The sequence below is a fragment of the Lygodium microphyllum genome, chromosome 30, assembly GCF_053477565.2.
Source record: "Lygodium microphyllum isolate KBCC chromosome 30, Lygodium_microphyllum_v1.1.10, whole genome shotgun sequence".
NCBI lineage: Eukaryota > Viridiplantae > Streptophyta > Polypodiopsida > Schizaeales > Lygodiaceae > Lygodium > Lygodium microphyllum.
The window spans coordinates 51,052,481-51,067,678 of record NC_141164.1 but is presented as its reverse complement, the minus strand read 5'-3'; the positions used below and the strand labels follow the sequence as shown (position 1 = coordinate 51,067,678).

Below are 15,198 nucleotides of genomic sequence, written 5' to 3'. Positions count from 1 at the left end.
TTTGTAGAAATCAAACCCAATTAGTCAATTTTGGGTGGTTTCTAACAACCTATTGGACTACATCATCATATTAGGGGGGTCCCAATATATGAGGACCCCAAATAACAACATTGATGGGGTATTCATAAAACCCCTTCACTATCAAAAGTTTTGCTTTGAATTTCGCAAGCTCCTTTCATATCTATAGTTTTTGCAACTCTAAAGCATTGAGACACCCATTTTTAAAACTTATGTTCTATCGTATATAATTTTCTTTCTCAAGATTTTCAATAACACCCCCTTAACCACGTCATATTTGTAATGCCACATAGTGATTAATGAATTATAACTTTATAATCAAATGACTCAAACTCCTTTTAATCGTGGAAAACAAATAACTCAAAAAATTAACAATGGAAAAGGAGATGGAAAAAGCATTAACTAATTATGTTTTTGGTATTAGTGGATGCAACAAATGAAAGAAGAAGCTCAATTCCAACCTATCAGAGAAAATTAAGAAGCTTGGTGTTGTTTAGCTAGCAAGTCATTTGAGGCTTTAAATAGGGGCAAGTATGCAATGTACTTTACATGTTCATATAATATTAATCCTCGCTAGCATCTCTCTCATTAGAAAAGTAAACAATATAAAATATCCACAAAAAAATGCGTACCTTGAAAACATGTTATTCTTTGCAAACCAAGTACATGTAGAACTTCCAATATCGTAATTCATTAGACTTCACATCCATATTGCAATGGTCTCACCATGACATTTATTTGGTTTCTTGTATACTCTTCACCACGTACCTTTGGTCGATGTATGTTTCAAAGGATTTTGAGACCCTTTAAAAGATTTCCCAAACCTTGAAAAAGACTCTTTTTTTCCTATAGTTTTTTTTCCCCTACATTATTAGAGTAGCCCTTTTGTTGTTTTAGCAACGGCTTTTGTTTTATTGCATGATTTGAACATATGAAATTACTAAAAACTAGGCATTGGCACCTACGAAGACCTCTCTCTCTCTCTCTCTCTCTCTCTCTCTCTCTCTCTCTCTCTCACAAAATACATACACTTCCAATAGTTTGATTATTTGTGACAATGGCTCTACTATTGTTTACATTTTGAAGTTGTGGGAGTATTCGACATTTGAAGTTCTTTTTATTCTAACATTCTTAGATCGCCCAACATGTTGGGAGACATCACATTGTGAATTAATGATATAAGATCAGACAATAAAATTCCTTCATAGGCAAAGCCTATCAAATGACACCAAAACTGGTTCTGATTCATGTTCAATGAACCACACATAATAAAAGACATGTAAGCCCTTTACACCTTATATTTTAAGAAAGCAAATATAGAAGAAGATACATTACTTAGAAAAAGAACACGTTGCTGAAGTTTCCTTTTTGCAAAGAATGAAAATGTACATTCTACCACCTTCTGTATTTCTCCCATAGTGTGTGGTTTCTAACCTTGAATTCACAAGTACTACACTTCTTACAAAGTTCACTATGTTCAAGAGCCTGTAAACATACAAAATTCCCCATGTTATTGATTTGTCTCTTCTGAGCCATTCCTTACCATTACTTTTGCTTAGGCCTTAATGAAATCATTTCTTCAAGCTAAGACATGCCACACGCCATGTCACTCAAGTATTCTTAGAGAAAAATGAAATATGGCATCATTAATACAATTTGAATGATCCCTCCACAAGCATATGAGCTTCTCCAAATCCCAAAACTTGAAACAAATAAAAGTTAAATAGTTTCAATTACTAATACTAACCTGAAAAAGTGGTTCAAGATCTGTCATGTCTCCATGCTCTCCACATGCATCACAATGTAGATTTGTCTTCAACCATTTATTTGGTCTAGCACTTGAAGGTGGACCTTGAAAGAACTTTCCACAACTATTGCAACTCCAAGAGAGGCACCATTCACAAATGAAGTCATTAGATGACTTTTGACTCTTCACAACATGGGTGGTACCTTCCATTATCATGCCTTCTATATCCATCCTATGGTAATCTCCGCAAATACAACATTGCACCTTCAATAAGAAGCATCAAAGGTAAGACATCAACTAGGAATGTCACTTCACCAATAAGAAAAAAGAATACGTTTAGCTAAACATCTATCATAACAAGTTTTTATTGTGCTTAGAACATGAGTTCACTGAATAGCCTATCAACTAAAAGATAATGGAGAGAACTTTGATTTGCCACATAAATAGGCTTATCTCATATAACACAATAGAGCTCGATATTCTTGGAAAGCTTTTGTACTTCATACTTTCAAAAGCAATATTGTGGTCAAATTTATTTAAAATAAAAATCGAAATTCGAAACCTCAAGCTTGCTCTTTTAAAGCTTTCCACCCAATTGGCCATTTTATAGTTATTGCTAATATCAATGAAAGTGACCTTATGGAGATTTTAAACAACTCAAAACCTTTCTTTCTGATAGGTGCATCATGTTTAGGCTAACTTCAAGCATGAGTAAGATCCTTGTCATGGATACAAAAGTTGACAAGCATCATCTTCCTTGAGGTGATTTGAAACCCAGAAGCACTAGTTACCAAGTACATCATTGTACGAGAAGAACCAATTGTCCAAAGAATCTACACTTCCAAAAACAAGCATAAGTAAGTATCTTTGTAACAAAAGACCACAAGTATGTGCACTCCCAAGATAGATAGGTTCCAGCCAACGAAGCAGGAAGCCCAACTCACGATCCGAATATGTCAATGTCGATAATGTCAGAAAACCAGCTGAAGGGCATAGCCCCTCTCCCCAAATAAGAATCCCAAAGAAACAAGTAACAAACGCAAGCCAATGGGAGTGAAGACGCCTCAAATGGGTCACACCGAATGAGCCAAGTCACTCCTACAACCAGATGACAGTAGCGATGCACTATCAAAGGCCATCATGAAATGCTCTTGCCTATGACGTCCTTGCCAAAGATGAACATCATGGACTAAAGGGCTTGGGATGGGTATTCTAGCAGCAAGCAAGAGTCCTTGGGAAAAGAGGGACAGACAGTAGTTGTTGCATGATGTAAAGGCTCTAAGAAAATGAGACTCCTCGGAGACGGTGTCTGGTCATGGGCAGCATCTCAATCCACATCACAATCAAGTAAGTCGTCTCCTCAATCCAGATGATCCGGCCAATCATAGCAAAATCTAACATATTGAATTTGTAAAAAACCCACAAAAAAGAATGATATGTTCAATGATAGTTGCTACCCAAGGTCCACTATTTGAGTGCTTGACAGAGCTTCCACACATTCAAGCACAAAAGGGCAGAGAATAGGGATGAAAGGATGGAAAATGCAACAAAAAGGGGAGAATAAAGAAGGCTGGAATCTCTTTGTGCCATGTGAGTACACAGCACCAAAGCAGTGAAAGGAACAAAAAGAGAAGAACTGTAGACAATTACCATGAATATGCCTTTTTAAATGAGACCCTTCGCTATATAATAAAAGGATTTTGAAAATAGCTTCTATTGAAGCCACATGATACACCTACATATTTGTGAGTGACCCCCTCCCCAAAAAACCCCCCCAAACAAAAAAAAAAACAAAACCATGGGAAAGGAGAGAATCGGTCGTAGCTGGAATGATGTGACTACGATAATGTTAAGCTACAAAGGTGCATGATGCATTAAACCTTAAAACTCAGAAATGTTAAGCCAATTTGTGTGTCCCATGAGCGAAATCACAAACCATGGTTGGTTCCTCAGCCATAAAGAGATGGATTGATTGCTTTGTCACTTGGCATCCCTAATCAGTCTACCATCAGTATTCAGTTGGCGTTCACTTCTCCATTGGTGTCCACACCCTTACCAGCAGATATCACAGTTTGTGGTGTGCTATCCAACCCTCCATCAGTCACACTACCTATCCAGACCTGTCTACAGGCTGCATTTTCTGATCAACCCACCTACAAGGTGTGTTTTCAGCATCAGCAGGCTGCCCCGTAGCTGACACCTCTTCTCTAACAGCCACCTTCACTATACAGCCTGTGTTTTTCTGCCTGCACATCTTTGACACTGCTGTACAGCATTTACCACCCAAGTAGACTGCCCTGCTGCCACCTAGTCCTCCACTGCTGTCATGGTCAACTGACATCGTCATCAAACAAGCAAGACTTGCATTTTCAGCAGTGTAGGCTGGCACTTTGCTGCCACCACTTCACCGACATCATCAAAGACTGTCTAGTGCATTTCAGGATCCATTCACAGTACGACACTCTCTCGGAGCTGTCATTGGTGTCTTCGACTCCTCTTCTAGTTCACCTCATCCCCAGTCCACCCAAGACACAGAAGTTTGAGGCTCATTGTATCAAACAAGCATTTCATTCTCGCAAAAAGGGAAGATGTCGCATGTATCATCACCAAAGCAATCTCCTGAAGAGCTAACTTCTTCGGCACCAACAGGAATAGCTTCCATGGAAGCTGAAAGATATAGACAACCTCATAAAATGCAAACTCAATGCCTTGATTACATCAATACTCCAAAGTTATACTCAATTACCCTTGAAGAGTATCGTGCTATCCTACAGTGGAGACTAGAAGAACACAAACAAGAAGAGAGCATGCCTTTAAGCTCATACATTCCTATTCCTACTTCTTAACATATCATCTACATGATCCCATCTACACTTCAGAGGGAGGTGCAAAGCAGCCTAGATACAACGTTGTGTTGAGCTAAGAAATGCATTTCAAACTTAAACCATTCTATTGGCTCTTTAAAATAGCCTCAAGTTATTACCAAACTTTCCTAGAGAGTGTATGTGTCTCATAAGCCAAACCCTAATTTGGGAGGATCCGCACATCTATAAATAGCAGGCTGCTCTTCAACTTGTCAAGTGATGCTAAGGTTTGCACTAAGAAAATACAAAATATTCGAACACAACTAAAACCCGAGAACTTGGACAAGAATGCAATAAAAGCAACACAAACAAAGAAGAAAGGGAACTTTGAAGTGAACGAATCAATGCTGTAAATGAATTTTAGAATGCACAAATGCTCAAAGGTAGAGCAATGTGAGTAGTCAAAGTGTGATGCCCACCACCACAGATGAATTTTGAGGGCTGTAACCACTAGTCAGATAAAAGATGATGCTAAAAGTGAAAGGGCAGCAAGCTAGAAATCAAAATGCAATAATCTGAAGGTTGAATCTAGCAAACTCAAGAGTAAAATCACCAAGAGATGCCATCACCTGATCATCAGTAGTGATAGGAGGCTCGGCAGCAGCTGAGGAAGATTGATCTGATGCAGTCTGCATATGCAATAAATGCAGGCAACTAGACAACAAACACTCAACAGGATGATGGTGTCAGCAGTAGCAACAAAGCATAGCCTAGATTAAGGCACCAAGTAGCTAGCAACAATTGAAATCAAGCCGCCTAGTGCTGGAGGGAGTGTGGCTGCAGTTAGCAAGGGCTAGAAAACTGATGCAAGAAGGCTAGGTTGAAAACACAGTGCAAACTGCTGGAAAGGGCATGAAAGACTGATGTAGCATGGCAAAAGGGGATGAAGTGAGATGACTTGACTGGTTGGGCAGCCTCCTACTCACATATGTGGATCCTCCCAAAATTAGGGTTTTGGCTTATGGGACACAAAAACTTTGGCAATCTTTGAGTTTTGGGGCTGTTTTAATGAGCTAATGAAGGTTTAATGTGTATCGTATCTTTTTTAACTTAACACCACACAGCCAATCTCTTCTTGCAAATTGTTGGCACCCTATTTACTACTATCTACACCACTTCCAAGAAAATACCTCAATTCATGCTGCTGTCCAGTCATCGCCAACCACCAAACTACTATATTTTTCTCACAGCCATCACCAAACAGCTGCCATATCGTCAGCCAGCTATCACCAGCCATCCAAACTGCTGTGTTTTCAGCCTGTAGCTGCCACCCAGCCTACACAAAGACTTTGGGAGCTGATCGTCACCAATTTTCTGCATTTACACAGCCAAATCAGTCATCCACAGATTCAGCCCTGCATTCTGGGACAGTGCAGCCCGCATAGCTTTACAGCAGCTGGTTTTGGAGGCTGCCTACTGTGTTTTGAGATCCACTCGCATCTCTATGCCCTAGTCCTTTCAGAGATATGGGAGTTCAAGGTTTTGTGTTCACTCTACATAGTGTGTTTACTTTGAGTTACTCTTCATCTCTTAGTTCTATTATTATTACTCTGCTTCAAATGCTTCCTCACCACTTCAGTCTCCAAAGAAGTCTATGTCAAGAACCAAGCAAGAGGGGGCTTCACAACTTGCTCCTCAAGATTCTGACACTAGTAGAGAAACTTCTACCTACAATGGCTCTTATCGGCCATTGGGGTTCTCACAAGCTGAATATGACTTAATTCTTATGCATCAAGCCCATCAAGCCATTGAAGGTAAATACAACTCTTTCCTTTTATGTGTTGCGTGTGTATCAGAAAATGTTGCAAGATCATCAAAGCCTCCATGAGGGAAGGGCCCCCCTACTAGAGCAAGAAACACCAACTGTGTTCCATTCTTTCAACCTAATCCATCTAATCCAATGCAAGGTTCTCAAATTTCCACTTTTGTCTCTTCTTCTTCTTATGCTCCTACTTCTATGCAAGATTCTGGAACCGGCTATGAAGAAAATAAATATCGGTCAATTGACTATGGAATAAATCGTGAGGACAAATTTCTATATGCTAACACATGTAGAGGTGGTTATTAAAAAAATATGGTACTTGTTCCAACTTTCCTTCATTGAGTTTTGCTTCTCATACTCGGTCTGATGTTAGTATTTTATCTTCAATTCCTTTTGCACCTACATTTCAATTTCCATCATTTAATTCACAAAATCAAGCTAATGCATTCATTCCCATTTCGTCTACACCATCATTCCAAATCCACCCATCCCACCCTTTTCTTCCATTGCTTCCACATCCACATTCACACCTTCATTTACATTGTACTTTACCATCCCACCTATTACATCACACACCACACTAGGGCAATCTTCAAGCATAGGTACTTCTCGTCCTTTTAGGTCCTCAACCTTTGCTCATCTAAGTGGTGGAGGTGTACCGATGATGAAGGCTTGTCACCAAGCACTTTCAAGGTATTCTTTGTGTGGATCACCTTCCCATGCATTCCACCTCCTGAGAGTTGACTATTTAGTACCATAGTTTGCCAACAAGGAAATTCCTAGTGGACCATCTAGTTATGACCCTCTACCTCAGCGAACAATTGAGCAAGCATATCAAGTTCTAATGCCACCTCCTATGTTTCACCTACCCATCTTACACTCCTTAACACTCTTACCTTCTTTCCTGACACCTTATAGTTCTAGTTTCTCATCAACATCTGCCAAGAATGCTTTCACTAACAAGACTCCTTTAACGGGTCCAATTATACCACTTGGTCAAACTTGATGAGGTATGTCCTAGTCTCACAGAACTTGTGGGACTTAGTGCAAGGGTCAAAACCCCAACCAAACCCTTGCTTTGCTCCACTTGAGATTGTTCACTCTTGGAAAGCATGTAATGCTTGAACCAGAGTTGAGTTAGTGTAATAATTACTACTAGAATTCCACTCATAACTTCAACATTTTGATCTTACATTTGAGCACTGGGAGCACTTGGATTGACCACTACATAGCTTAAAATAGGACTTGTCATACTAATCTCGACCATGAGCTCCAAGAGTTCAAGGGGAAGTGCCTTCGTAAACAAATCTGCAAGACTGTCCTCCGTCTTGCAGTACTCCATAGCTATGGTCTCATCCAGAAGCTTCTCCCTGATGAAGTGGTACTGGATCTCTATGTGTTTCGTCCGGGCATGGAAAACAAGATTCCGTGCCAAGGCAATGGAACTCTCATTGTCGCATCGCAGAAAAGTAGGACGAGTCTGGGGGCATCCAAGCTCCTCCAACAATCTCCAAAGCCACACAGCCTCACAAGTGGTGGAAGACGCGGCCCGATACTCCGCCTCAATAGACGAAAGGGCTACTGTGGGCTGCTTCTTGCTACTCCATGAGATAACACCTGCACCCAAGGTAAAACAGTAGCCTGTAGTAGACCGCCTGTGGTCCACATCGCTAGCCCAATCCGAGTCGCTCCAACCTGCAAGTACAAGATCTAGCCCACCTGTGCCTGCTGGATAATGAACCCTAAGTCAGAGGTCCCCCTCAAATACCGAAGTATCCTCTGAGCAGCCTGCCAATGCGCCGTCTGAGGTTCACTCAGGAACCCCGCCAAGAGACCTAGAGCAAAACAAAGATCAACACGAGTGTTAAGGAGCCAAATCAATGATCCAATCAACTGACGGTAGCGGGAAGCATCCGCCAAGGGAGAATCTGAATGTGAAGTGGCCTTCCAGTTCGGATCCATAGGAGTAGAAATGGTCCGACAATCCTCCATCGCAAAAGAAACCAAGAGCTCCTGTACATATCTCTGCTGAGAGATGAAAATCCCCCTCTGAGACTGATAAATCTCATGGCCAAAGAAGAAGTGGAGTAGACCCAAGTCCGTCATCTCGAACGCCTGATGTAAAGCTACCTTCGTCTCTTTGACCTTCTGTGCATAATCACCTATGACAATCAAATCGTCAATATACAACACAAAAAGCACACAACCAGCCTCGAAAGTGTGTACATAAAGCTGCGGATCGACCTTGGAATGCCGATATCCCAACTATGACTGAAGGAACGAGTCAATCTTCTCGTTCCAGGCACGCGGAGCCTGCTTGAGGCCATACAAGGCCTTCTTTAACCTGTAGACTTGCCCATTGGAAGATCCAAAGCCAGGAGGCTGCTCTACATAGATCTCCTCCTTCAAATCACCATTGAGGAAGGCCGACTTCACATCCAACTAGTAGACAGGCCATCTCCTATGGCTAGCCAAAGCAAGAACAGCTCGAATAGTCGCCATACGAGCAGTGGGGGCAAAAGTATCATGACAGTCAATCCCAGGGCGCTGTGCAGAACCTTTAGCAACAAGGTGCTTGTCCAAAGAACCATCGCTAAGGTACTTGGTCTTGAAGACCCATTTGACGCCAATCACCTTCTTATAAGAGGGGCAAGGCACGAGGTACCAAGTGCCATTCCGCTCAATAGCCTCCAACTCGGCTTCCATAGCTTTCTTCCATGGTGCGGACTGTAAAGCCTCCTTCACGGAGGTGGGCTCTTGATCCTGCATAACACGGGTCATCAAACAATAGTTAGAGTAAACAAGCTCCGTAGAATGTACCTGGTGCCTCCGTGACCGCCGCGAACCATCCTACAGTCCCCACTCCTCAGGGACCCCCTCGATCCCTAAATCTCGGAGTGTATCACGGGCCCAATGAGAAGGAGGCCGGACCTCTCCTCGGCGATCTCCATCAGCTGAAGACTCTGGAATATCCACCAGTGGTAACTCCTCGGGGGTGACCGGTGGAACAGTAGACTTTGTATCGGAAACAAAATCTGAATCAAAAGGCGCTGGCTCCAAAGGAACTGTCTCGGGAGCCCAACTCTCTCCTGGATCTCCAAGAACGGGATGCTCCTCACCCGCTGCTATGGCCAGAACCTCCACGAACCGCACATCTCGACTGGTGTACACATCCTGCTTTACGGGATCATACAAGCGATAGCCTTGGGGCTGAGAGCTGTAGCCAGCGAACACCTGTCTTCGGGAAGCCGCTTCAAATTTATCACGATGAGGCTTGGGAATGTGAACATAGGCATCACACCCAAAAACCCTAAAATAAGAAACATCGGGCTTAGTCCCAAAGTAAGCCTCAAAATGCATCATCCCATCAACGGCCAAAGTGGAGGATCGGTTGAGAATGTGGGCAGCAGTAGCCACAGCCTCGGCCCACAAAAATTGAGGTGTCTGTCGGTGCTCCGTCATGGTGCGCGCCATCTCGATCACACTTCAAATCTCCCGTTCAAGAATGCCATTTTCTTGAGGAGTGTTGGTGTTAGCAAACTCCTAGTGAATGCCTCTACCTGCAAAAAAACGAGCAAACTCATGAGAAACAAATTCACCACCCTTGTCGGATTGCAAGGTCTTCAATCGCCGGCTCGATCGGTTCTCCTCAAAGAGAAGCCGATCCATGGCCTATCTTCATTAGAATTCCAGTTTAATATAACATCTGTGTCCCGCTAGCCTTTCCCCCACTTTTTCCTTTTTTTTTCAAGTATTTCAAGATATGATTAAATGTTCATCTTTCTAGTTAAGGGTGGCCAATGGCCAACACACCCTATAATTATACTTGGGCCATCATTGACGAGATTCCTAAAAGAAATTAAAAGTTTTAGTCGGGCAGTCAAATTGACCAGAAAGCTCAGATTACCAAGACTTTTACACTCAAATAGTCACATTGACTAGAAGCCTATATAATGAGTGGTTTTAGAAAGTGAAACCAAATGCTCATGATCGAAGAAACAAACCATAAACCGATAAACCTATATAATGAAGCTCTCCAAAAGCTAAATTTGGCAACTCCTAAAATTTAGGAGGTTACTATTTTTTAAAGTTGCTCAAATGGAAACTTTGTTTCGCATCAAAGGCTCTGAAATTTTGCAAGAAACAAGTTTGTCTTTAGCAACTATCTCAAATTCTTAATCATTTAAGAGATTTTTAGAGTAGAAGATTTGAAAGCTTCTTTCTCTAAAAAAGTAACATGTGGCATCTAGAAAAAGACATGTGTCATGTTGAAGAGACAAGTGTACTACACTTGTCATTTGTAGCCTCTACTTTTCACTTTTGAGTATCTAAGCCCCACACTCATATATTTCAGAGCTCTCTCTTCATTTGAAGCTCTCGTGCTGAAATTTCAGCCACATGCTTTGTACTCTCCTATTTATCTCTCATCCAAGAAACACCTTCTACTTAGCTTGATCTAATTTAAGCACTAAAGAAATGAATCAACTTGCTACACGGACTTGCAAAAATTAGGGTTTCAAAACCCTAGTTTTCAAAATTGCAACAAATCAACCCTTTTGTAAATGGTTCACGCACTTGGTGCCCATGATTTTATTTCAATAAATTCCTGAAAAAGTAAGAGGGGCTGATTCTCCTCTCAACATGGTGTCGACTCTCTCTCTCTCTCTCTCTCTCTCTCTCTCTCTCTCTCTCTCATTTTTCATGGTGATAATTGATCAAGTTGGATAAGTTCAAAGTATTGTCATTCTCACATTCTTCCCCGCACTTACAAGGGTACCTTCGGTAAAAGAAAAAAGGGCTTAAGCTATCTTAATAGTCCCTTCCTAGTTCCAATTTTGGGCCTGAGAAGTAATGTTGAGCTAAAAAATACATTGCAAATTCACTAGCTCTTAATTACAACCCCAAAACTCAATTATTACTTAAGTTTCATTAAACAAAGCGCGTTCTTAGTGTCTCATAACCCAAAACCCTGAGTTGGAAGAATCCACACTTCTATAAATAGATAGGCTGCCTACCACTTAGCCTTAATCTTGTTTTGCAAATTATTGGCATTTATCTACTGTCCACACCACATTCGCACAAGGATATCTCAATTTCAACTGCTACCTACTATTGACTACACCCAGCGCCTATTATGCAGCCTTGTTACCATCGCCTTGACTGCTGCATTTATTGCCAAATCATCTGCTACAGCCTGCATTTGCACCTAATCAGTTGTCGACAACCTACCACATCATCAGCTGATCTTGTGCTTGCTATTCCAACTTTGCCATGACACCTTGCAAGCTGCGTTTTGCTGTTTACAGCGGTCGCCTAGCTGCCGCATCACCTCAGCACACTCCATTTACTAATCTATTGTCCTTTTGCTCCGTCTAAGACTGAACCAGTTTTCGCAAAGCTGTATTTGTCTGCCTTTTGGGATCCATCAAAGTATGACACACTCTCCAACTTATACTCTCTACCCTGATCCTAGAGCCCCAAGAATTCAGGTGTCAATATTCACTTTGCATAGTGTGTTTGCTACATTGGGCATCATATATATCCACCATTCATCACTCATCTTTAGTGTTCCTTGTCTTTGAGTTACCCTAACCCTAACTATGTTGTTTATCAATCTGTACTTTATCATACAATTGTATTTGTTTTCTATAGAATTTACATAACTTGCTTTGGAGGCTTCTTTCTAGAGTTTCTGTCAGGTCAAATCAGCTATCTTACAATGATCATGTCTTCTTGATCCCCACTTCAATACAGGTGCATTCTAAGCGTCTTTACCAAGATTTCTCTATGATGACTTCTTGGATTAGCAATGTTTGTTGGAATCTTTTGTAAGGGAGTCAAACTCTACAAAGGTAACCTACAAGACTTCTTTGAGAATAAAGTACTAACCCTTGGTGGATCTCTTTTAGATGTTATTCCCACCTTTTGCACCCAGATCTAATATGCTTAGAACCGCATCCAAAACCTGAGGGGAGGTTGGTGGGGCATGTCACATGTTCTCCCTTGGTTGTGACTCATGAGCCCTATCACTAAGTCAATGGTATTTTTTATCAATTTGGGGTTGATTTGTTCATTTTGTCCAGTGTGGCCACTTGTGTTGTCACCAAACACATTTACTTACCCCTAACATTTGAGTTGCATAACACCTTAGTGCTCTCTCTTTCTTACCTTTTGGCCAAAGACCGTATTGCAGGTCCATCCCTGTCTCTCAACACCACTCTCACTCATGCATCCCACATGCATTTAGAGCTTTCTTGTATCTAGTTTATTGCTTCTACCATATGGATATTTTTCAACTTCGAAGTTCATGTCTTCGTTCCTTGTTCTACTTCCATTCTGACAAAGAGATATTGTACCCCTTCATAAATTGACATTTCTTCTCTCTCACAAAAAAGAATTCCAAGTTTGGTTGAGACCACCACAGACAATTTGACTAGATAACATTAAGGACTCCTAGCTCTCTTTGAAGCTGTGTGCTTTGTCACTTTTGAAGATATGATGTCGGGAATTCACTAACCGATGATGATCCTAATATAAAACAATGGCCAAGACAAGGCATCTTTTGATTTCGATCTTATTGAGCATTACAAGGATCAAATCATTATGTTGCCTTCTAAGAGGAAAACAAGAGAAAACCCCGAGATTTGAAATAAGTCCTTTTTGATAATAATACAAACCCTCCACATCCTCAATTTCTCCATTTATTCCAATACTTCCTTCCATCCCAACCCTTCCACAAACTCCTCATTTAATGAGGATTTTTTCAACAATGTACATGGCTTCTCTTGGTACATACATTGCATTTCATCAATCCAAGTCATTGCTTGGCTCTTTACCTTGAAGCATCCGAACATTCCAAATGACATTTAAATATCAACCGACTGGCTCTCTCTCTCTCTCTCTCTCTCTCTCTCTCTCTCTCTCTCTCTCTCTCTCTCCACACCATGGTTCAGACCTTAAATGTGGGATGTACCTCGAAGCACCATGGGATTATAAGCATATGTGAGATGTGTGACTTTGAAGTACCCTGGGATGACGGGCCTGTTCCTACCACACAAGCGCGCGCGCACGCACGCACACACACACACACACACACACACACTCTCTCTCTCTCTCTCTCTCTCTCTCTCTCTCTCTCTCTCTCTCTCTCTCTCTCTCGCATTCATCCGAATCGCTATAACGTCCTCCTTGAGACCAAAACAGGGGAAAAGAAAAGATAAGAGTACCTGGTTGAGGGATTCTTCATTAGTACCGGAGAGGAGGGTATGATAGAAGGAGGAGCTGTCGACGAACTCATGATCGAGGGGGTGATGAAAGGAGTTGGAAGCGTAGCACTGGAGGCAGAGGTCGAAGGTGTTAGAAGAGGAGGAGGCGTGGCGGGTGTTAGAAGAGGAGGAGGCGTGGCGGGGCTGGCGGGCCCAGCACGTGCGACAGGTGTAGCCGAGGAGGACGACGGGGGAGGAGCAGGCGGAACAGGGGCGGAGGCCGGCGTCCACCAAATAGATGAGCGCCACGTACTCCCCGAACTCGAGGTAGCCGCTGCGGTCGGCGTCCACGTAGGCGAAGAGCTTGGGGATGAGGGCGCGCGACCGGCGGGAGGGGCGCGTGGGGGCCACCTTCATGAACTCCGGCAGGGAGATCTTGCCGTCTCCCGTGTCGTCCAGGCCGTAGAACCCCTCCCTTATCGACGCCCTCTCCTCCGCACTCAGAGACTTGTAGTGCACGTGCGCCGCCTTCCGCAGCAGTACCCGTATAGCTTCCTCCGCCGCAGCATTATTGCCGCCGCCGCCGCCCCCTCCTCCTACTCCTGCTGCAGCTGCTTCTGCAGCATTATTCCGCCTGTCCCTTCCGCTGGAACTCGCCATCGCCGATTTGCGCGAATATCTCAATCTGATTAGAGATCTGGCGACTCTCAAGAGACGACTCAAAGATGCTTCTCCTTGTCAGAGAGATGGAGAGAGAGGAAGATGACGGTACTTCATGTCTGCTGTGTCCTCCCTCGAACGCGGGCGGGGTGCAAGGTTCATTTTTGAAGGTTGCACAGCCCTTCTGGGCCATTGTTGACCTGCTGGAGAATCCCAAAATATTGCAAGCAATGCATTTTGAAGGGCAAAAGAAAAATTTTGCCCTTCTTGAAGAAAGGCAAAAATTTTCTAACATTGCATTTGAAGGGCACTTTTTTACTTTAAAAATTAGTATATTATATTATAAATAAATTTATTAATATAATTGCCCAATGCCTAGTTACTAAGGTTATATCCATGATTCATAATAGAGTTGATTAAATCGAATATGTATAATATAAATTGAATAGAAAAGTTATCTTACACATGAATTAAAACTTTATCGTTATTAAGTGATATTGATTAAAAAGCTTCTTTGCACAAGGTATAGATCTTGAAGGGTAATATTTATTGCACACATAATTCGAAAGCCATATTTTAAAAAGTGACCTTCAAGGGGAAGGGCAAGTTCATATAGAGACCTTCAGAAGAAAATATGGACTAGCCCTTCAAAAATGAACACTGGCGGGGTGTGGGGGAGACAGTGTGTGTGAGAGCCGGTTGACTTAATCAAGGTATGTCCAATTGACCCAGTTATCCCTGTTTTCACGGATTGCGTGTCAAGTTGTGTATTCCTTATCTAAGGCCCGTTACACACCAAGATTTGCACCCAGTTATCCGTCTTTTTTACGACTTCTTCTCAAATTATGTATTCCTAATCTAAGACCGGTTGCACACCAAGCCCCCAACAAACAAAATGCAAAAACTGAGTGTCCGTCATGTAATGTGTTACAAAGCGATTCA

At 42.2% G+C, this 15,198-nt stretch overlaps 1 protein-coding gene across 1 annotated transcript; it reads right to left on the bottom strand.

Annotated features, from left to right (window-relative positions):
• Window positions 1-1,121: 1,121 nt before the first annotated feature.
• Window positions 1,122-14,498, bottom strand: LOC148009834 (uncharacterized). Its single transcript, XM_087673377.1, has 3 exons — window positions 13,618-14,498; window positions 1,766-2,029; window positions 1,122-1,503 (listed from the first exon to the last, which is right to left on the bottom strand). Exons 1-3 carry the CDS (start codon window positions 14,254-14,256, stop codon window positions 1,411-1,413), a joined length of 996 nt encoding a protein of 331 aa, XP_087529503.1. The 5' UTR covers window positions 14,257-14,498; the 3' UTR covers window positions 1,122-1,410.
• Between the last annotated feature and the right edge of the window lie 700 nt (window positions 14,499-15,198).